Here is a 24341-nt window from a genome sequence, read left to right as displayed (position 1 = left end):
AATTGATCTTTTGAAATCTGACATTTTGAGTTACCAATTTAGGGTGAAGGATTAGTTTACCTGTCAGATTGTACTGAAGTAAAATTAAACTATAGCTTGTTAGAAAGCAAGGACTGCCACCATAATAATAATGGTCACATAATAAATGTAATGGTTCCTTTATATGGTTCCTTTATAAAGATGCCTTTCAAGATTTTGTGGGCACTTACTGACAATAATGTAGAGTAAAAGCTGTTATATAAAACACAAACCAGCACATTAGAAACAAATGTGCTGGTTTGTGGAAAAAAAAAAACAGGAAAATAATCAAGCCTAATGAGCTAGAACAAAACCCACTGAGGATGCAAGGTGGGGTTTGAGTAACGTCTTAAATTGTCCAGGATTTCATGTTTTGGATGTTAGTTTGCAGAGTTTTGGAGTTAGGCTACAGAAGGCTTTGTCTCTCACAGGCTGCAGTCTGTGGAGAGAAACGGGCACCTCTCCTGTGTCTGAGGATAGGAGGGTTAGGAGGCAAGAGCGATGCTGAGGCACAAGACGGTAGAAGGGCTTGCAGGTGAGGTGGAGAGTCTTGTAGAGGAGTGTGATAGACATGTGCCTCTCAAGAACTCAGTAGGAAACAGCACTTTATTACAGAAGTTCAGGGGTGGAAAGAGAAATGCATGCTTGAGCGTTTTTAGCAAGAGGATTAGAAAATGAAACCCAGCGACAAGAGGTGTTGTGGAGGTGGAGGCATTCAGATTGATGTGTTGATCTGAGCAGTGGAGAACGCCTTGGGACAGAGAAGCTAGTGGGGCTTACTGATAGTAATTAACTGCTTTCCTTTGAGAGGTATGATTGGAACCAGGAGAGGGCAGTGCCACAAACATGCATTGGGTAAAGTGGGTGAGCAGAACACTGCAGCATACAATATCAAAGGCAGTGGATGGGTTGAAAAGGCCAGCATCTTTTGCACTGAGGAATTTGTTAGTGATCTTGATGAGAACAATCTCAGTGCTGAGCTAAGCCTGGGTTGTAGGTTGTAGAGTTCATGATTGGACTTATAATGCTGGATCATTGAAGCAGCTGCTGCAAACTCAAACTTTCTGGAGTTTTCTTTGTTTTCTCACTTTCTAAAAATGATCATCTGAAGCACAGATTTAAGACTTGACATGAAACAGAGATGCCATGTCAGCATTTACCAGTTATGTTTACTGGTTTTTAAAAAAAGGCTATCGGCTCATGGCAATGACAGTGAGCACAGTTCATGAATATTAACAATAGTTGAGCCCTGGACAACATGTCCCCTCACATCAATTTGCTTGTCAGCTACCATTAGCTTTTAAACCGTCTCTGTGCAAATGGGTCTGACACTTTTGTCTGTTGCAAAGGATGGACAGGAAGGGTGAGGTGAGCTGAATAGATGAGAAAGAGTTTATTTTTTTCTTCTTTTGGATTGTGTCTTTGAAAAAAAAAAAGAAGAATGGCTGGATTCATTGCCAGGAAATATTCTTTTGTGAGTATTTTGGGACTTGGCTGCTCTTAACCTTCCTCTCTTCTCCGCAAGGTGCTGAGCTTATCGTTGTTCTTTCCTATACTTTCCAACTTTTGTTAATCTGAAAGAAGCAACCCTGTCCTGCTATGTTTCAGGGGGAAGAGCAAACTGTCTGTGCCTCAACCCCTAAAATTGCTTCTGATGAGCAGAGCAGTCTTCCACTTCAATTCAAGTGTAGTGACATTAAAAGTAAGAACTGTGATCACTTTGCTGATCCCCTTAGATTTCATGTAGTCCCATCACTTAAACGTGTGAGACATATATATCTGCAATTCGCCACTTGTTCTTTGACTTTACAGTTCAAACAGATGATGTGAGTAACTGATCGATTTAAGGTGGTGCACTGCAGAGAAAAACGTGTTTTTGTTAGTTTTGAGATCTGGTTTTCAGACTAGTGGAAAGAAAACATCCATAATGCACTGCGCATTTACCGCATAAATATACTGTATGTGCTTTATTTTAAAAAATGCGTTGTCATAACATAAATAATCTGCTGGGGAAGTTTCATGATGGCATCTGCACTAGCTACTTGAAAGTTTTTACCTTGTTCCTGTGTAGTTTCTCCCCTAAACATACAGTAAATAAACAATTTGAAGTTCATTGGCCTGCTGCATTCAGGGTTGACTTGCTCTTTATCTCTCATATTATGCACAGTGTCACCCTCAAAATGTTGTAACTATAGTTGCACCTATGACTCTGCATGCCAAACTTCCACTGTTTGAATTTTAAATGCAACTCGAGCTGTGACCTTGAACTCGGTCTTAGACCCATCGTGTGTTCACTGGCTCAGAAGACGTCTCTTCCTTTGATAGCTGTTTATTCAGGTCAGAAAGAGAGAGGCAGAAGGAGGGAGAGAGATCCCACACTACTAAAAAAACAGATTGGCCTTGTCTGGCTCCGAGACAAGCTTTTCAAACTTTTCTTTCACTCTTCTCGCTAAGACCGGCTTTCTTCTCTCCTTTTCTTCTGTCCCTCTAATCCGTCCTTCTGCCTATTTAGAGGTGAACAGCGCAGCGTGAAAGAAAGAGAAAGTGTTTTTGTGTGCTTGACGGGTAACCCTCGCCCTTTTCAAAAGGCAAACAGGGAAAAGCTGCCATCACTATTGGCATGAAGGGATCTTAAAACAATGGCCTTTTCTGCCACTTTATTAACACTGTACAGACTAATGCAGCAGCACTCCTCTTTCACCCCGCTCGTTTTCTGTCCGTGTTTCTTTCCTCGAGCCAGATATTCAGACGATTAAAAAGAAAAAGCAGCAAGCTGGGAATTAAAGGGGCTGTAAAGGGTTAGACAGCCTTTGTCGCAGTTGTGATTTAACAGGTTTTTTCCCTCCGCTGCTATTCAGGCGTTTTTTGTTGTTATTTTGCAGCTGACCACCTCTCTCTCAGATATACGGATATTTAAAACAAAAACAGAAGCAAAGCTTGGATAGCTGGAGCAGGAGGGGAGATTGTTCGGAATTCTCAGACCTGCGAATTTCCGTACCGTGTGCTTGGAGCCGAGTGGGGAGCGACTGAAAGGAAAAGCAGAGGAAATGTGGAAGTCGAAAACATAACAAACAAGCAGAATGTCTGGACGGAGGTTGGGGAGTATGGGGAAAAAAAGTACGGTGGAAAGAGTCCGATGAGGTGCGAAGTTTGATTGAGGCGCGAGAGTGAAGCTTGTCCCTAAACAACAGTGCTGTCGTTGTATTTTGTGTGTTTTGCCGGGAAATGAGGTCATTAAAATTGGTAACACGCAAAAGTGGAGAGCAATCAGACACGTTTCCGTTTACAGTCCACATGTGGTCCGAGTTTAACTCTGCGACAACTGCAGGCTCAGGCCCGGCCTATTAAAAGTCCTGCCTTTCACGGTCTTATTCATACATGTCTCACTCGCGCTGCCTGCATTAGTCACTGCAGAGTATATACAGTATTTACAAGGGACAGTTCTATAGCACCTTTCACAACCTCACAGTGTCGACTCAGGAAACAAACTGGCCTTATCGGGGGCAGACACACAAAGCTGTTCAAGCAGCAGGGTGGCGAGGTATGCATAAGTGCATGTGTGTATGTGTGCGGAGGGGGGTGGCGGTGGGAGGCACTTCCTCCTATTCTTCTGCTGTTGAAGAGTTCCCATGAGCGCCCCTGCCAGGAGCTACAGTGTGGCCTGAGCGGGCTGAGCCAGCGCCAGTCTCGCCTACATGACGCCGTCACACACTCACACAGCTGATCTCAGGCACTGCTGCAACTTCTGCTGTTCAGGCCACAGGGCGAGGAGCTGGGCCGCGTGGTGCAGGATACAACAGATGGAAGAAGAAAGAAGAGAGATGAAAAGAGGAAGGTTTTGAGTGAGAAAGGGAAGTCAAACACATGAAGCTGAGGTTGGCATGAAATTGTAGGTACAAAGAGAGGCAAAAAAAGATGATTCTGCACAGATGACTGGAGTCAGAATAATAATACATTTTGAGTTTGGAGGTCAGTGGCAGTGTTTTTGCAAAGAGGACGGGGAAACTGAGACTCATTTACGGAAAAGCTGGTGCAGCGTGAACGCCCGAAGTATCCAAGGAGCATTTCTCTTCCACAGATTCCTGTTTGTTACCCAGCGAGGTGAGGGACACTCTTGCCACCTAAAGCCACCTCAACTGGACTGTCACCTGGGCACACTTCAATACTAAATTCCCTACAGCCTCTGCCTGGGCAGCTGTCACCACCAAGATGATCCATAACACCCTAAAGTCCACCCAGCCATCGGAGCAAAGCCCCAGGAGAACAAGCTCAGCGGCACAAAGGAAACTTTGGCGATACTCGGGCTGCAGGAGTGCTGGCCAGGTGGAGAGTCACCGTCGTAGTGTGTGTGTATTGGCTGCGGACTTGAACACAGGAGAGGGAGGAGGAAGAGGAGGTGGTGTAATACACACCATCCACGGGCTGTGTCACCTGTGCATCGGATGTAGGCTGCCTCAGGTGTGTCTGAGTTCAAGTTACAGAAGTGAGAGAAAGGGAAGGCGGTGGTGGAAGAGGGAGTGGGAATGGGGAGTGCTTTAGCTGCACGGTTGCAACCTGTGTGTGTGAGTGAAACCCGAGTTAACAGTTTTAATAGTTCTGATCTTGGAACAGCGCTTTCATAATTTATCTGCAACAGATGAATAAAGTTCCCAGAATTATAACACTCCAGCAGCGTAGATAGTTTTTGATCTTTCTAACACAGAAGCAGAATATAAAATATTGAAGTGGAAACATCCTTGTTTGCACGCTGATAAAAAAAGAAAATGCACTTCCAGCTACATGCCAGCAGAAGAATAACTGCCGGCGGTATGGTGGTGTGGGGGTGGGCGGGGGTGTTTTTCTTGAGGTAAGAGACCCAGGAGACACATATTTAGAATGATATGAACTGACACTTTTGGTACACATTTAACATACAGATCAAAATTAGTCAATCAGATGTGAAAATATAAGAATATAATGTTAATGACTCCGAATAAAGATTAATCAGATTTCTGCATTTAGTGTCTAACGAGACTAAAAGAATAACGACTGGAAGTTAATTTTGAGTCCGAACTTACATGATGAAAATTCAGCGAGACGTTAGTCAGATAAGGGTGTGGGTGCGTTTTGCTTTCTTTAGTCAGTGAACATACTGACCCAGATAACAGTGTCCAGCCGTATGTGATTGGTAAGTTTTATTTACTTAACTCTTCTCCTGCACTGTTGGAAGTAAACAAGACAAAACTGTTTCCAACTAAATGTTAGGGCTGTAAAATAAAGGCGTTAGTAATAAAACTTTGCAAATGATTTGAATCATTCACACCTGTTTGAAAACAATAAAAAGACAAGGAGTTGGGAAAAAAGGCTTTTGAAAGGACAAAGTTGATATTCATTTTCATTAAAAATAATGAAATGAGAAACAAAAGTTGTGCTATCATCAGATCTATATTGATGGTGATTGTGGGTCACGCAAGGATGAGTGAAAAAAAAGAAAAGCACATGCATGAGCACTCTTCTGCTGGGTTCATTTAAGTTTGTTACAACTAACTTAAAATCTTACTTTTTATTCTAGTCCTTACTCATTATGATTGTTATTAATTCATCAGTAAAGCCCTGCTTATACAATTTAAATATTTAATGCATGCTGGCAGCATGTCCCATTCATTTTTCTTCATTTATCTCACTAATACGTCTCGTGATTGATGGAGCAAAATATGAAAAATCATTGATGGATTATTTCCAGGCTCCTCTTTTCTAAAAATAATCCTCCTGATTTAATTTAGAAGTGGAAAAAAAAGGACATCAGACGGCTTTCTAAAACAGACCAGAGGTAGTCCAAGTGATTGGACTCGGCTATGCTTACAAATTTAATTAACGCTGTAAAGGCTATGGATTCTGGATGAATCAATCCAAATTAGGCAGCTCTGAGAGCTCGCTTAAAAAGGACAAGTATCTGAACAAGGAAGAGATAGAAAGGGATAGATGAGACAGCAGACTGGCAGTCTGTGCCGCACTTCTCTCCATTGTCAGTCCCATTCTTTGCTTTTCTCAGATTTCTGTCACGTATTCGGTTTCTGCTCTTTCAAAGTGTTTATTGGTGGTTTGTTGTTTGTCTTAAATTCCAGGGAAATGCTTTACTTCAGACCAGCTGTTCCTCTTTTTGTCGCTTAGTTTGTGATCCGTTTTATCCCCTTTCATAGTGTTTTTGTAACAAACAAAACAAATCCTGGTTTAGGTGAAGAGAGATGGTTTCTTTTTCAGTTTTTAACTGATTTTGATTGAATTTGATTGCTGTCTTCCTACAAAAATATAGACCTACACACACAAAGCACTGAATTAAGTTTAGTTTAAGAACTTATCTTAACCGTTGTCACAGTCGCCAGTGAAGATATGCAGTCATTAGTCTACCAGTTTAAACGTGTCAGTGTTTTTTGTAGGTTGCACTGACATATTCTCCTTCTCCTAATCCCAATTACATAGTTTATGGATGCTCCAAAGGCGAGTGTTTTGTATTTTTCAGTTACTGAGGAAGGACAACAACTAAAAGATTGAATGTTTGGCACATTAGTGAAACGTGTACAAAACTGTGCATCAGTCACATTTGCTTTTTTTTCTTTTTAGGGCAGCGACAAAGTCCGCCGTATTTGTCCATGGCATGAAAGTCTTTTTTGTAGCAGTGTATTTTTGGAGGGGACAGATTAAAGTGACTCAAGGTTAAAGGAATATGGTGACACGAGGCATAAAATCGGTGGACTATAAGAAACCGCAATGGTAGTCGACATTTCAGGGTCGTGCCGAGCTTCGGGCCCCTGAATAATCAGTGTATTTCTACAAGTTGCTGCATCTCGCTCATGGGCAGACTTTGTAATTTAGGAGCATGTACATGTTTGCTCTGCTGTAGGAATAAAAAAAAGAAAGAAAGGGCGAGCGAGCGGGGATGTCTGTGTGTTTTGGGCCCCCCGGTTTTCAGCAGATGACATGGAAAGTGAGATGTTTTGGATGGAACTTTGTTGACTTTGGCTCAGGCTTTCAGGTGCAGGTATTTGAATGTTTGGCAACACAAGAGACAGACAGACAATGTGAAAGATCCATCAGCATTTGTGCCTGTGTGCATATGTGATACTTTTCAATGGACAAATATTGGTCCTCTCTACTCTACCTGATTGGACAACATATTCCAGTAAAATCACTTCGTATCGATTATTTGAAATGTTCATGTTTATTTATTCATTTGCAGAATTAAAACCCTACAAATAGCTATAGAGCACAACACAGTTCTTACCAGCACCATCAAAGGATCAAAGGTTAAATCGAACTCGATATGAAATAGGTTGTAGTGATTATTCATGAACTTCCTGTTGTATTGACTTTTTTGGACCTATTTTTTGCAATATAAAACTAACTTTTTACATTAATGGGGGGGGAAATTAAAGTCTTTATCAGCTGCCTCTGTACACTGCGTATATAAAATCTGGCTAAATGTTAAGTTAATTGGCAGTCTGACTGTTTTTTCCCCTTTCCCTCAGCTAATGGACAAAGAATCTTTTTATCTCAACAGTTGTTTTTCCCACTAACTCAGCTAATTGGCTTCAATGGGAATCTGCTGTCAAGACAGTTTTAGCAGGAAGTAGAAACAGAATACAAATCATAAATCCAATTGTCCCGTAGCGAGGAAGGAAGTTGATCATTTTGCTTACGTGCTACTTTTCGTTTCTCAGGTAGCAGGGGAGAGAGTGATTTCCTATCACCGTATCACAAAATGCTCATGGTGTGTGTGCGTGTTTTCTGCAGGTGACCATCCTTCGAGGAAAGGATGGATACGGATTCACCATCTGCTCGGATTCTCCTGTGAGGGTACAGGCTGTTGATCCAGGCAAGTTTTACACGCACGTTGTTAGATACATGAAACCCAACTGTTCCTAAAGGATCCATTGTTCAAACTGTGGGTCTTTAAATACTCGGAAACATGACAAAACAGCGCTGCACTTTTCTTTGAGCCTGCCTTTTATATTTTTGATGGACGGGTTTGATTCAACATCAGAATCTGAGGTTTTTCCATGTTTTTCTCGCTGACTGCCAATGACAGATTTCTGTTTTTAATAGTATTTGTATAACATGAGGATATGCCAAAACAGTGTAGTGCTAAACAACATACTATAAATTGTATATGTCAAGACAGGGGCCTTCTTGAGTCAGAAATGGCTTGGTGTTTTCCTCTGTTCCATTTTACATTTGCTGTATAAATACTCTGTTTGCCTTTGTGTCCCATTGATTGACCTGAGTTTGACATCTCTCCCCCTTTTCTGGCATGTTGCCTTTATTCAATAGCGCCGTGGAGAGAGAAGAGAAATGTGGGGAAAGAGGGCAGGGAAGCAAAGGTCTGGTCAGCTGATGACTCAACTGCTATTGACATTTTCTATTAGTATGCCCCCTTAAGATATCAGATTGCCCTTTTAATTTGGTATGTCATAATTACGTGATGCATTTGAAGTTACATCATCAGTGTGTGGGGTGGGGGGGCTCGTAAAATGACCACTATTACCAGCTCAGTCGGTTGAGTGTGGCAGTAGATAAACTTCCACCATCCTCACACTGCCACTCTGAAAGGAACTAGAGTGAAGGCATCCAACGGGGATAACTATATCATCCTGGCACCCATCAACCCTGGAAGCCAGGTACCGCAGAGTGGTGGTGGGCTGCATCTTCATCATCTTCTCCGTCCTCCTCATCGTCACCATGGTCATATGGTGGCTCATCCTAGATATGTCTCCTTACCTTACATCCCTGGTGCTGATAGATAGATGGACTGTATGTACAGTATGTCTGGGCCATTTGGGTTACTGCTGTCTCACTGATTTGTGCTTTATAACATGTTCAGCTCAGTCGGTAGAGTGCGGCAGTTGAGAGCAAGGCTGTCTGTCAGATAGATACCTTTGAGTTAAGCCCCCATGTTGGGAAGTCTCTTCCCAGTTGTCATGTCTTTAATTAAGATGCTGTGTCCCAAGCTAATAATGTGTGAAAAGTTGTGGTCATGATTTTATTGCTTATGCCCTGCAGGGATTTGCCATTATGAATCTCGAAGGCTAAAGAAACAAACTTGCACATAAAATACAAGCTACAGCTCTGGTGTGTGTTAATGGTTCTTGAGAGTGTGCAATGATGCAAACTTTTTGTTTCCATCTTTTTACTTTGACAGGGGGTCCAGCAGATCAGGCTGGTCTGCAGCAGCTGGACACTCTCCTGCAGCTAAATGGTCAGCCAGTGGAGCAGTGGAAGTGTGTGGACTTAGCCCATGCTATAAGGTAAAAACAACACAAACAAAAACAGGCTTATTGGCAACTAAATGTTGCAGAATAACTTTTCATGTGCATATCCACATCTCTAGGATGAAAATTAGGGAAGTTATTAGAGAGGTTTAGAGGTTTTCAGAGATAATTGTTGTATCCAAATTGAGTTACAGATCAGTTTAAGCGGCCCCCTAAGCTAAGCCTGTGGTGTTTACAGGGCTTTCATTTCAGAAGCTGAGATTGTCAGAAACCAAAAGGAAATCCATTTACACTGAAGCGATGTGGGAATAGCTCTGCAATTACACGTTATGAAGTCAGTGATTTATCAGCACTCAACAGCATAATCTTAGTTAAACTTTTAAGGGTTTGATCCTCTGTTTGCTTTTCGATGAGCTGTCTCATTCCTACAGTGATGCAGTTTAAAAACAGAATGAATTAAAGTAGGTTTATTTCTGTATTGGAATCTATTTTTTACAGACATGCAGTAAGTATCAGAGTCTGGTTTTAATGCGTATTAAATGTGTGGTTTCAGGGTTGCTTTTCATCCAGATGTTTTTGTTTTTGACTTTTAATGTATATTATAGATATAATTCATTTTGCCGTGCAAATTGAGGCATGTAAATTCCACTTGTCTGGCTCTTCTTAACCATCGTTACTTTGCTTTGTTTCAGGAACAGCGCCAATGAAATCACAGTGGTAGTGTGGCGAACGGGTCCTTCAGCTAAACCTAGTTTTGAGGGTCTCATCCACCGACCCTCCTACAAACCCTCCACCTCAAACTATGATGCCCCGTCACCGCCCACCCGTAGACGTGTACCAGATGTCAGCACAAGTAAAACCCCCCCAGCTGTGCCGCCACTCCCAGCCCACCACCGTGCCACTGCCGCACGCAGGCTACTGGTGAACGGCTCTGAAGCTGGAAATAGCGGCGGTGTAGGCATGGGGACCCTGGCGTGGGGGGCCCAGGGAGGGTCGGCCGAGGAGCTGGACGGGAAGCCGCGGCACCTCCACCATCCTCACACTGCCACTCTGAAAGGAACTAGAGTGAAGGCATCCAACGGGGATAACTATATCATCCTGGCACCCATCAACCCTGGAAGCCAGGTACCGCAGAGTGGTGGTGGGCTGCATCTTCATCATCTTCTCCGTCCTCCTCATCCTCACCATGGTCATATGGTGGCTCATCCTAGATATGTCTCCTTACCTTACATCCCTGGTGCTGATAGATAGATGGACTGTATGTACAGTATGTCTGGGCCATTTGGGTTACTGCTGTCTCACTGATTTGTGCTTTATAACATGTCGTGAACACTACATACTGTGCATATAGTTCACTGTCATGTAAATATGGAGCAATAGACTGAAAACCAAGAGGATAAAACAGCATATAAAAATAGAGCTGGTAATAACATTATATGCCTGTATTATGGGGAAACTTTTGCTGTATTTCTTTCTTACATTGTGCCAGACATGGTTCATATTAGAGAAACTATGCATATATATGCCTCAATTAATTTATCTAGCAGATTTTCTCTAGACACAAGAATTTCAAAGCAGTTCTTTAAAATCAAATAGTGCTTGCATTTAGGAAGGAGAAAGAAAGAAGAAGGAAACACATATTTCAACATAATATCCAGTGTCTGTATAACATGCATGTACATGAACATTAGGACATGTATATGACATTTTATACAGCATGCACTTTATAGTGCTTAACAGATTTATTAGACCACCACCCAATAATAACATTTATGCCACAGCTGTGCTGTGTTAACAGTGATGAAATTGACCAAAATTGTTTTGATTTCTGTAATGCTAATTCACCAGTATGCACAAACTCTTTATATAAAATGTACATTTTTAATGTTTATAATAACAGTTCAATATTTATCCAATAGTTATCCATACATTTTCAAAATTAGCATTTTTCAAAGAACAGAAAAAATTGTAAAGCTCATGATTATTTTTTGATTAAGATGTCAAATTATAGATATCTACTTGGATTTCTGCGCAGAAAAATTAGTTTTAGTGGTCAAAAGTTATGCTTCATTTCTGACTCCTGAGAGAAGTCCAGTGCGCTGGCATTTTGTTATCTGATTACAAATAACAGTTTCAAACAAAATTTTGTTGAAAGTTTCCTTGTTTTTATGACAGGTGGTCTAATACATTTGTTAAGCATGCTTTTTTTTGCATTCAGTGATCTTGTATATGAGGTAAAAGCTTTCATCATGAAAACAAAATAAAGCAAGTCAACAAATCAAAAAGACTGATCTGAATTCCTAAGCTAACCGTACAATACTAACCCACTAACTAGATTCAGAATGGGTTTGAGACTTTCTTTTCCTGATATGAATCTAAGTATCTTAATGGTTGCTCAGCTTACACAAAACTAACTAACTGTATGCAACTGGTGCAAACACGTAGAGTCTCTGTGTGTCCTTGTTTGTGAGTCTGCCAACACAAAGCTCTGTGTGTGTGTGTGTGTGTGTGTGTGTGTGTGAGTGAGTAATCTGTGTGTGGCTACGTCATGAGGTATGCACCTTTGTCTTTTTCAGATCTAGGTTCAGTTAATGGCAGTGGTACCAAATTACCAAATTATAAGGGAGGGAAGGCAGGCAAATTCAGAAAAATTATAGGCATATTGAAGGAAGAGACTTCAGCTTCAGGCAAAACAGGAACATGCCAGCACAGTGAAGCTGGCCTCCCTTACAAATAGCTGCAACTTGTATCTCAAACAAAGGAGGCAGAGACTGAGGGGATTCTGTTTTGGCCTTGCTAAATATACTAAAAGCCCTGTGGAAATGGGTCATGTTAGTGGCATACCACACAGATACAAAGAAGGCGCTTTGAAAACCAGCACTAAAGAAAATGAAATAGTTATCCAAATAAACAGGCAGAAAAGTGCAATAATGGCATATATATATATATATATATTATATGAACATTTTGGGACTTTCCAAATCCCTCTCCACCTGCAGATTCCTAGCCCTGCACCCTCACTAGATTGTGATATGTTATGACAAGCAGAAACCATTACTGCCTCGGTGGGTCCAGCCTAAAATTCAAATGGGCTCAAAAGTGTCCTAGAAACTAAACCGAATGCCATGCAAGAAACAAACAAAAAAATGAAAATGCAGAGATGCAGAGACTGGATAGTCAAAGAAAAAGAGACGAAAACCCAAGGCACACACACACACACACACACACACACACACACACACACACACACACACACACACACACACACACACACACAAAACAGCAAAGACAAAGAGTATGGAATAAATATGGTAAAGAACCGCATTTCATTGCATTGTTGCATCATCATCATCATCATCATCATCATCATCATCATCATCAGTATCAGTGTCGGTAGAAAGTTAAGATCAGATTTAATACATTAACCTTTGTCATTGCTCTTGCATGTCTAGATTCATGTTTAGAATGTTAACATTTTCATTTTTGTTTTATTTAGATTGTAATTTTATGTTAATCTCATATTATTCTGCTTTCAGATCTTGAGGCCCGTTTACTCAGACAAGCAGGGTACATTAGGTAAGTCGCGTACTGTATATAATATTAATACCTGTTTAAATTAAATGACTGTTTTGTTAAGTGGTCTACTGAGTTTGTAGATCAGCTTCTATTGTAGAAGGCAACCTAACAGCCTCAAACTAAAGTATTAAAGGACAATTGCTCCAAAATATGTTTTCTACATTACTTATTTCTTTGCATTATATTCTTGTGCTTCTTGTTGGATTTTGTTTGTTTCGAACAGAACAATCTTGCTGTCTCCATTCTTGCACTCCCTTCATCGTCAATCTTCATATTGAGGATTGATTGACTGATTGATAATACTTTATTCATCCTGAGTGAAATTGGATTAAGGCTGCCAGCCTTGCCAGCGCCATCTTACCCTTCATAGATAGGATCATATTTGGAACAGTATCGATCTTAAGTACTGTTCATAATCTGTGTCTTCACTTTCTTTTTTGCCCCACAGCTGCGAGGTTAATCCCCACCCGACAGGCTCCTGTTCCTCAGCCGCAGAGTGGTGCTTTTTCTGGAGGTATGGGTGGAGTTGGTGGTGGCGGAGGCAGCGGCGGCGGTGGCGGTGTTGGTCTCTCCAGCCGTACCGGCTTCCTACGTCGATCTAACAATTCGAAGACATCAAAGGCGCCTCCTGCCTCCTCTAATGCAGCCAGCTACCAACAGCAGAATGCCAATTTCGCCAACTACCAGAACTGTACCATTGTCCGATCACATGCTCCGCACGCAAATTATGGATATGTTAAAGTGGCGCCCAAGATCCTTATCTTCCCCATCTTTGTTCAGGTACACCATTTTTTATGTGCCTGTACATCTTGATTTGGTCGTATCGTTTGTTATTCTTTGTCTACGTTTTACTGGACACTGTATTATATACACTGAAGTCCTGCTGTTCTACTTATACTTACTGCCGAGAGGGAGATTTTACTGAACCAATCTATAGTCGTTTGAACCCAAGGCAAAAGAGTGAATAGATCTAATTTTTGAATGATCTGCTGCTATCATTGTTTCAGTAGAGAGTATAAGACCAGATATGCAGGGACTGGGCAGAGAATGATATGCAGAGGCCCCAGTCTGGACTTGAGCTGTGGATGCACCTGTTCTGTGGTATCAAACGAAACAGGCCACTGAGATACTCTGAAAAACAGTTTTCACAAGCTGTCCAAGTATGATGAATATGATTTATTTCCCCTTCCGCATTTGTGTCAAAAGGAAACAAGACATTTCAGGTTTGCAGTTAGGAAATATGTTGACCTTCATGTCTGAGGTTCTCGTGTTTTGCAAGTCATCCGTGAGCTTTTCACACGTAACACAGACTCGATCTACATATTTTTTTCTGTCTTTAGGCAATAGCACTAACAGCGGTAGTGTTACCGTATGAGATGTCAGGCAGATGTTTTCTGTACACATTTTGGATCAAAGAGTGTCAAAGTTCTGTGCAACCAATTCAACACTTACTTCCAAAATCCACTTTCTTCAGAATAAAACGGCAAATCTAAGTGGGGCTACTCCAAAGAGGCAGCTTCTGTCAAATGAAGCATCATCACTTAATAACTGCTTAGTTTTTCACATGTGCGTTATAGTGCGTTGACCGCAGTGAGATAACTCTTGCGCCTGCACTGACATGTCAACTGGCTTAGCTAGCTTGAGCTGCGATAAACTTTCACACTCTGAAAAACACTGACTGTGCTGTTACTTTCTTCATATAGAGTCATGTATACAAATGTGCAGCCCTGACCCTGTTTCACACGGTATTCAAATGTTGCACATGTTGAATTGGGCCTCTGTCACACCCTGGACTTGAGAGGAAGTCCCCTCCTCCCACGTTGCCATTCTATTTCATTTTAAGTGTCACTGTCTTGTCGTGCTCAACCGCACATACCGCCTCTCAGTTGCAACTTGCTTTCTGTCTCGACAGAATCAGTTTCAGCGGCGTTTCCCTCCATAGAAAAGACCTGCTTTTGCTTTTAAGCAGATCGATTGGATTTGGGAGCCAAAATGGATTTGGTACTGCAGCTTTTCAGCTTACAAATGACAGATGCAATATTATATTTTTGGATTTTATGTTGAAAAATGCTCAACATATGTTTAAGAGGTTAGGGTAATACTAAGCAGAAGGAAAATACTTTACAAGTACTATTTACCTCAATATTACAAGCATTAATGTCCCTAAAGCGGCTGGTTATGAATAACGGGATGAGAACTCGATTCGTTAATGTTGCGTCCTCATTTTTTCATGAAGCCTGTTGTTTTCTGTTGTTACAGCCTCTTGACCTCTGCAGCCGGACACTCATCATATCTGAAGAGATGATACTACATGAGAGCAAGCACCACTCTCTTAAGGTAAGGGCCAATCAAACAGAGTGTCTGTTTTTGCCCGTGCTCATATGAATGCATTTAATTATTTTTCATGCATATTAAAATCTGTCTATGTCTGCAAACCTAAAAACACCCGCTTGAAGCTTTTATTTTAATTTAATGTTCTGACCAAGGATGTAGTTATTGATTAAAACATCTAAAACATTATGCAGGATTTCATTAAAGGTGTCTCTGAGATGCATAAGCCGCTATTTCAAAGAACTCTTTCGTTTCACTGATACAATAAGATCTCTCCGACCAGTGGCAAGCATTCAGTTGGTTTGGTGCATCCTCCTTTGTGGTTTTTTTAATTTGGCCAAAGTGAAAGTGCCGTCTCACTGCCTTGATTCAGAATTTAAGCGAAATATATATTCGTATATATTTATATATATATAGCTATATATGTATATGTATCTATATATAGATATATATATGTGTGTGTGAAAGCATGCAAGTATAAGTGTAAAGCGACATCTCAGGAGAGGAATGAAGTGCAGGAGCTGTCTGAACTGGAGCTGTCCACATGAGTCAAGAAAATCAATACTAGATGAAGAAAGAGAGCAGCAAGGATCAGACTGACAGATAAATTGTGTTTTATGCATCAAACATTGCTTTCAATGTACATTATTGAAAAATGTTATAAATACTATCAATTCAAAGTATTCCTATCCCTGTGACAAGTATGTAAAGTCTCAGAAATAGTCTGTAAATGTTGTTGTGTAATATGTATGAAATGTTATTCTGTAAAGATCGTATTAAATGCCAAATATTCATCGCTGATCTGGTAATGTAATCTTATAAAAGGCTCACATTTGCATGACCCCAATTAGAGTGCAGATTCATGGAAGGAAAAGCTTTGAATGTTTCCGCAGATGAGATGATGATGACATCACTGCAATAACCTTAAACTAGTTCACCAAAAACAGGTGGATATGCCTCGGAAATTTAAGGTGTTAAGTTGGTGTTTCAAATGTTTTATTTGAAAGAAGCACGTGAAACAGGTCTGTGTGGGCTCTAAAAGAAAAGCTTATTTCACTGCTGAATTCAGCTTTGGCCCTGTCACATAATCTCAGCTATACGCGGTAAAGCGGAGCCACTGCTGGCATCAAAGTATAATAATGGACTCTCTCTGGGGTCATGGATAAAACAAATATTTAGCAGGCAGTGTTTGTCGAGAGGGAGTTTCTCTCCACTCTGCCACTTTATACAGGCTGTTTTTTTTTTAATGATCTCTCTGTGTTGTTCCAGCTTTTGCTCTTTTAGTCTGGGAGGCAAACTAACATGCAGCACTTTAACATCTATAGACAAACACAAAGACTAAGCGGACCATTATATTTAGTGCAAAGTGAAACAACAGGATTTCACTGTAATCGTTTACATAAGAGATGCAAGTTGATTAAATCACCAGATTTTCAGGATGTATTGTATTATAGATAGATATATTATCAATAAATGTAACTTATTCGATTTACAAAGCATGCTAGTTCTGTATATTCTTGAACATTATATGGAACATTTATGTTTTATGAGATTCTTTACTTAACTGTAAAGAGTATATTGCGAGTTATGTTTTTGTTTGAGACCCTGCGTTTCAGTATAGGTACATTACATTTGGCTTTTCTCCACGTTATGCTTCGCTCTGCTTAACATAGAAGTGTAAAGGGTGCGCCCGCTTCTCCGTTTGTGTGGGCTGGGATATTAATGCATAAGTGCTCAAGGATAAGAGATTAAGAAAATGGATGGAAGTCTTAATCAGACAAAATTGTTGCATGAATTATTGAGCTTTTTGGGACAGCAAGTATGTGTGGAAAATGTAAATATTTGAAGTGGATATTTGATTTTGTGCACAAGTTTGCGCAAATGTTATACATACTAAACATGTGTGCTTCTCTGTGTGAAAACTGCTGCTTTCATGCACTTTGTCCTTTACTTTTCACTCTTACTAGCATTCTCTTCCACCCACTCAGATTTACACACAGACACACACAGACACACACACGCACGCACGCACACACACACATTAACCACATGCTGGCTACATCTGAAATACCCTCTGCTATCTTATCCCTCAGAGGAGGCCACCAAAGCAAAAGCATTGTCTTCAAATGTTGCCCATCTGCACGGATTACAGCTTATGTGTGTTGAGCTGCATGTTTGCACCTGCTTACGTAAGAGGTCTTTTTACCTTAATTTAGGTGTTCTCTTTCTTTTTCTTTTATCTTCTACTTGTTTATCTTGATTTCTTCCTCGGTTTCATTCTTTCATTCTCTGTTCATTTGACTTTTTGAAACTGTATGTGTGTTTTAAACAACTACAGAGGTGTTCATTGTTTCTTATAGTCATTAAATGCCTCATTCAGTTAATAAAAGATACATTTAGGACTACGTCAGTGTAGACGCATGGTTGATATTCAGACACCAAACCACCGTGTGGGAGGATGTATACATGTGACCAGGGCTCTGTATGTGTGAACTGCATTTCCTGTGCTAGGACATGATTCGGGGGGAAACTGCAGGGGGTGAAACCTGCCAAATATTCAGTGCTGTACGTGTAGTTAACTGGGTTGCAGGCTGATTTTGTAAGGTGGAAAGCCAAAGTGAGATCATCTGAGATGTAATGCGCCCCCACCTCCAGTTCTCACATCCTGTTCCCCTTCACCACCTTCTGCCCTCCATCCCCTTCTTTTCAACGTCCTATTCTTCTCTTTTTAATATCCCCCCTCCATGTCTTTTAGGTTACTGTGTTTGTCTACAACGACCTAATGCTGGTGACGAGAGAAAGCGAGCCAGGCCGATGTAATGTACTTCAGAGTCCTCTGTACCTCCGTCAGCTGCGACTCCAGGAGGGTATGTAAGCCTAAACACGGGAACCGTGATTCATAGATGTCTGAGACGTTGAGGTGGTTATATAGATGAAAAAAATTCTTCTTTTGTGCACTAACAGATTTCTCAACAGTCCCATAACAGCCAAAATCTGTGTGCAATCTGTGTGTGTATGTTATAAAGCTAAACCTTTACAATTCACCACAGAGTAAGAAAGGAAGTGTAGCACACAGAGGCTGTGCAACCAGAAATAAACACGGGGAGCTATGACTGCAGTAATACTTTCAGCTGAGTTTAACCAAAGGATATTTAGGGAAAGACGGTCCAATTTCCTGTTGCTTTGTCTTTTTATTTCACCTTGGTGTAAACAATCATCTCCTCTGCTGTTATGGAGAGAATAGTTTGGCCAGCATGGCCACGCAGAGTACAGACAAATCAAATAAATACGGCCCAGCGTAAATATCTGTGTTTAGAGCAGCGGGTGAGGACAGGGATGGGGTCAGGAGGCATTACTGGGACAGGGCCGGGTGAGAGGGGGGGGGGGCTGCTTAGACATGTGCATGGGCAAGAAACTGTACTGACAAGCTGACTGCTCCGGAAGTGGGTTTAAACCAAAACGCAAGCTTTATGCTTTGTGATCTGTTAATGTGATAACAAAAAATAAGGGAAAGGCTGTCAGAAGGAGAGTGTGTGTTCTGTACCAGATCAGTGTGGGGGAATCACCATGTAGGTTTTAGGGTGGCTTGAGAGAACCACAGAAGCACTGCTATGATTATGTAGAGAATGAGGATTAAGAGTTCTCGCTTTCTAATATGATTACAGTTATAATAAAAGAAAAGTAACATGAAGGTAAAAACAGGGTGCAAAAATCTTGGTTTTCACTCGGTAACTAAAGCAGGTGTGAACCAGCATTGTACATGTATACAAAGTACAAGAAATGTTGCTGTTTCTTAAGTAGAATTAAGTAGAATAAAGCTAAACTAATAAAAGAGTAATGAAGCAGATTCCTTTCTTCCAGAATTTGAAGTTTGAATTCTCCCGGCACAACAAGCCATATCTGTTTGGCTGCTGTAGTAAGACAAAAGAGATGGTTTTATGTTAGTAAAACAGCACACTAAGAGTTGATTTCAATACATATCTTAAGACCTTTAGTTGAATAAACTTGAAAAGGCTACCCAGCTTTTTTAAATTATTCATTTATTTATTATTTTTTACAGTTTTGTTTTCTATAGAGAAATCAGAGCTCACTTTCAGTATTTTCACAGTAACTGTATATTGGATCTAATCATTTCTGAGTCCCAACTGCTTTGTTTTTGTAGTTTTGTAGTTTTTAGTTTGGACTACTTGTACTTTTTTATTTTTAGAGTTTTATTCCCCTAAGACAAGAAGATTAAAAAGATAACCATAGATAATAGGACATGGAGTAAAATCAAACCGAATATTTAAAAACCTTTTAAACTTGTTATCTAAAATATAATAGGTCTTTATCATCATTATTCATGAAAACAATGAAAATACAAAAACATGCAATAGCGTGAACATGACAAAAGGTAAGCACAGTGAGGTAGTGTATACAGAATAACAGTGACATGTTTTTAAAAATTGCACTTCCTGCTCTTTGGGTAAAGATTTATTACTCCACAGCTGTAAGGAGGGGAGGAGGGGCAGTGCTTTTTACTGCCAGTGAAAAAAGATGTTTTATAATCTTTTGGTTTTGGACTTGATTGATCTGACTTTCTTCCCAGAACGCCGGGGTTAAGAATAGGTGATGTTTAGAGTGGGTGTGGTCCAATGTGATACAGCTGGCTGTCTTTTGGTTTTGGCCACTGAGGGAGGGTAGAGAGTCATCCCGATGATGTGCTCTGCTGCCTTCACCACCAGTTGTAGGTCCTTTCTGTTCTCTCCTGTTCAGCTGGGGGGGGGGGCGAACATGCTTTAACTTCCTCTAGAAGCAAAACCTCTGTTTGGCTGTCCCCACCTGATGGGAGATACACGTGGTCCAGGTGAGGTCAGCTGACATGTGAATACCAACAATCTACGTCCTCACTGTGTATGCAGAGTGTGTTTCCTGACGGCCTCTATTGTTTCCTTGGTTTTTGTTGGCAGTTTGTAGGCAGTTTCGTCATTGGCTGATATCAGGCCTACTATGGAGGAGATTTTACGATGGAGTTTGTGTCAATTATTTTTCATGTTGTAACAATGGACTGAATAATGGACTTGCTCATGAAGTCATCCACTGATTTGTGGACCATAGTTTTTTGAAGTTTAGCATCATTGACATTCATTTGCCAGCTTTGTTGTGTATTTTTTGCAATCAATTCGATCAATGCGTTGTTATAAAAATATCTCAAATCTTCAGAAAAGCGCTAACTGAGGTCATAATTTATGAGGGAAGCAGGATTGTTTTCTGGACAACCAGATCTCTTTTTGAAGCCAGAGCATTTGTGGATTTCTGACTGTTAGAACTAATATAGGTCCTTCCATCTTTTACACTCCTTTATTGACAAGTTTTGGTAAAAACTTTGAAATCATTCTTTCATTTTAACAAGCTGTTAAGTCAGAAATATTTGTGACACATTTTTTGACAGGGATGAACGGAAATAGGACATATTAACTAGTTTTATTAATTGCAGCATTACATTGGAAATGCATTGTCATAGGATTTGACTGAAACTAGTAGCACTTCTGAGCTGTTCTTCTCTGTAGACACTGCTCCTCCTCTGGTCCAGTTCTGACCTCCATCCTGCACCCAAACAATCAGTGATCAGCAGGGTGGGGATTCAATTGAGTTTGCGTGTCTGTGTGTTCTTCATGAGAGGACACACACACACACACACACACAAATCTCCACCCTGAACCCTGTCATTGTTATTTTGCTTCAGCAGCGTCACTCAGGAAAGAGGCGCCGGGGGATTGTGTTTGTTTCAGTGAGGGTGTGTTTTATGCATTTGTGTGTGTGTGCGTGTAAGTACACAGTACACGTTCAGTAAAGGGGCTTTCCTGTGTTCCTGCCACCCCAATACTAGGCAGAGGAGCGTGGGAAACAATGAGAGAGTAAAAAACACATGTAAAGCCAAAATTACACTGTGTCAGTCTAAATATTGTTATTACACTAAACAAGCTAACAAGACTAACGCTCACCATGATGTGAAACCTTCTGACTCTTGAACCAAAATTCTTTATCTTTTACTTTCTTGGTACCAGGTAATCTCATCTTTTTCTTCAGTCGATTAACGAGAAAACTTGAGTGACTGTAAAGAACTGCAAGTATTATACCTCAGACAGCATTGTATCATGGTTTTCTTGATCCACTTCCATTTCAAATGATAACTTTTTGGAAATTAAGTACAAGTTTAAAAAAATTCTATCTTTTAAGAAATCTTTAAATTGTTACAGGATGTCTCCATCGGTATTATTCTCTAATTTAAAACTTAAACCTTACTCATATTATTAGCTTTTTACAATCCTGTGCAGTATGACAGCACTCTGCTTTTTGACATCAGAAATATATCCAACAGTGACCTCTGCTGATGCTTCTGCACATCACACGGGCTTTGGTTATACACTGTAGTGGTTCATTATAATGTGGAGAAAAATTAGAGCCAAAAACAGAACAAAACACACACAAAAAAGCAGCAGGAAGAGTTTTGGGCCTCCGTTGTTGTTTCCTACTGTCACTATTCAGAATCTGGATTCACACATGGCCTTGTAAGTATAGAAAACATGTGTCAATTTGTGCTTCAGAGAAGAGATAAAGTTTTGAATACTGTTTCTCAGTGTTGTTGGACTGAAAAATGACACTTCCTCACAGAAACTGTTGCATCACAATGACACCATAAAACACCATACAGTCTTCTCAGGTTGGCAAATACGGCTTTCACACAGATGATAAGACGTTTTTCTGCTACAGAGCATTTAGGAAGGTTGTAGGTTATGGACCTGGCATTTTGTATTTCTTAGATTACCGGACTGCACATAAGCAGGGGTTTCTTCCTGTGTATATTTGACCGTAGCTGACTCATCATTTTTGGTTGTTGTCACGTCCTGGTGAGATTTAGTTCAGAACCACTTGATTAGGTTTGGGGAAAGACTATGGCTTGGGGCATAACAGATGCAGATCACATGCTAAAACCTTCTCCTGTATGTCCTTTGTTACATCTTCTGCTTGAATAGTGGTTTGCCTGAAAAAAAGCCAAAAATGACTAGAGATTTTAAAGCCACAAGGGGTCGCCTAAACAAACATTGGCTTTTACCTCCTCAAGCAATCGCCCTACGGTATTTTGCAGTTTTTCTGGTTAGGGTGTGCTCCTCTAAATGTATTTAAAGGTAATCTGAGCTACTAAACTTAAATGGGGGTTAAAACTGAAAAGATGATCATAAAGAGGAGGAAAATCCCCGTTTAAACAGCATTTTGATTGTAAATTCTTTCAACGGAAAGTGAAGAGAGGTTGCTACTTTGGCTTCTTGCTCACTTCTTCTCAGCTGACAGCTGTCTCATTTGGTTTTGTTAAACAGAGTAACAGAAATCATCAGACACAAACCCACATAGTCCCAAAGCGTGATTTGACCATCCAAAAAGCAATTATGATGGAACATTCTGGCAACTCTAACACTGCTGCAGCCAGAGGGGATTGGTCTTCAACCAGCGCATCACACATTTCTTTCCTCTTTCTTGCTCTTGTTTGTAAGTTTATGAACAGACACGGGGGAGTATTAAATATGCTGGTTGGGTTAAACTTAAATCAGTGTTTGTGACAGTGCAGTTACAAACTGTTATGTATTAATCTTCTTTCTGTCGAAGTTAGAACATTTCCTCTGAAAGGTTGGGTTCTTTTTCTTTTTTTAATCCAAGCAATTTTCCACTAATTTCCAATGGGTCATGCTCAATTAATAAAAAAAAGTGCGCCAGTGAACATCAGAGACATTTGAATAAAAGTGTTATTTGGTCATTCTCAACAACAATCAAATGAAAATCATATCAAATAAAATCACACACACATTCCAGTAAGTGAAACTCATTTTTAATGTCTTAATAAACAATTAATATCTTTTAATAATTTGACTTTATTACCTTATTTGGCTTCGTAAGACAGACAGAGATAGATCTGTGGATGGATAGATTTGTTGATCTGTGTGTCTGCTTATGCGAAACAAAACACAACATTAAACCACGATGTATAAATTCTGGGGGTCTGAGTTCGACTGCGTGCGTTCACTCGATTACAACCATTTATCTTGACTCCAGACACACAGGCCTGTCTCACAGAGGGCTTTCTCAGTGAAATATGGGAGGATGTCTATGAAGCTGACGTACAGTAAAAGCTTTCCATCAATAAAAAGCATTTTGTCAGTATCGTAATCGGAAATCAGGAATGCTGCTTTGTGTACAAGAAGGACACGAGCGAGCAAAAAAGAGCGCACTAGAGTTGGCTTGGCAAAAAAAACAAGTCTTGTTAACATCATCGTCTTCCTTAATTTGTCTTGCAGATTACGCTGAAGAACTGAGATTCTACCTTATTCACATGACGGAGGTAAGAGAAAGTGTGTTTATGTGCGTGTTTGAAAAAGAAAAATTAGCAAAGACGCAGAGCGCCAAGGAGGGTTTAACTAGAGCGGCCCATTTGGTCTGTGAGCCAGAAGGGGCTATTGGCTCCGCTGGAAATCACATTTCAGGCAAGAAGGATTAGCAGATAACTTTAATGAAAGAGTTTTTTCTCCCTGTGTTTTCCTTAGTTCTGACTCCATCACAGGCCTCACTCCTTCACACGTGATTTTTCACATATGTTCCCTTACTGGAAACACTGAAATTGTTTACTTAGATGAAAATCTGCCAAATCATATATGCGAAGCTACCCCTGTGGTGACCCCTCATGAATAAGTTAGCAGTAGAAAATAGCTTTTTATTGAGATATTAAGAAATAAACATAATCGTCATCGAACACGTTAATGCGTCAAACGTGATGCGTCTCTCTGTTTACATCGTGATTTGTTTTGTTGCTTCGTGTGGGTGCGCTTATAAAGAAAAATAATAATAACTTCATGCATCTGCTGTGAGACCTCTCAGGCTGGCATTTTGAGATAAAAGGAAAGGTGCCATTATCATTGAAATGAAAATGGCTCTCTAAAGGCTAAATGTTTTCCAGTGTTTAAAAAACAAACAAAACATGGCCATAACAAAATCCCAGAGGTCTGAAATGAGCTCATATATATTTATAATGTAAATCACGTTCATGAATACCTGTGTGAGATTTCATTTAGTGAATCACAATCAGTTTTTTTCTCTTACTGAGCTTAAAATTAGAACTTTTTAATCAGTGCTGCTAATTAA

The 24341-nt window shown here is 40.3% G+C and overlaps 1 protein-coding gene across 5 annotated transcripts in view; it reads left to right on the top strand.

Moving 5' to 3' along the window:
* The window catches only part of rgs3a (regulator of G protein signaling 3a), a 122262-nt gene that overhangs the window by 24027 nt on the left and 73894 nt on the right, over nucleotides 1-24341 (top strand). For 3 of the 5 annotated variants that reach the window (XM_080304253.1, XM_026173696.2, XM_080304254.1), the window contains 8 exons: nucleotides 7789-7870; nucleotides 9194-9299; nucleotides 9956-10388; nucleotides 12800-12839; nucleotides 13288-13619; nucleotides 15099-15176; nucleotides 17926-18037; nucleotides 23501-23544. In XM_080304253.1, coding sequence (XP_080160379.1) covers nucleotides 7789-7870; nucleotides 9194-9299; nucleotides 9956-10388; nucleotides 12800-12839; nucleotides 13288-13619; nucleotides 15099-15176; nucleotides 17926-18037; nucleotides 23501-23544 — 1227 coding nt within the window. Of the gene's footprint in view, nucleotides 1-3609; nucleotides 4477-7788; nucleotides 7871-9193; nucleotides 9300-9955; nucleotides 10389-12799; nucleotides 12840-13287; nucleotides 13620-15098; nucleotides 15177-17925; nucleotides 18038-23500; nucleotides 23545-24341 lie in introns of those variants that run through there. The other 2 variants (XM_026173698.2, XM_026173697.2) reach the window with 1 other exon arrangement.

The sequence above is a fragment of the Astatotilapia calliptera genome, chromosome 7, assembly GCF_964374335.1.
Source record: "Astatotilapia calliptera chromosome 7, fAstCal68.1, whole genome shotgun sequence".
NCBI classification, from domain to species: Eukaryota; Metazoa; Chordata; class Actinopteri; order Cichliformes; family Cichlidae; genus Astatotilapia; species Astatotilapia calliptera.
The sequence above is the reverse complement of the archived record's forward strand: the minus strand, read 5'-3'. Positions and strand labels throughout refer to the sequence as shown.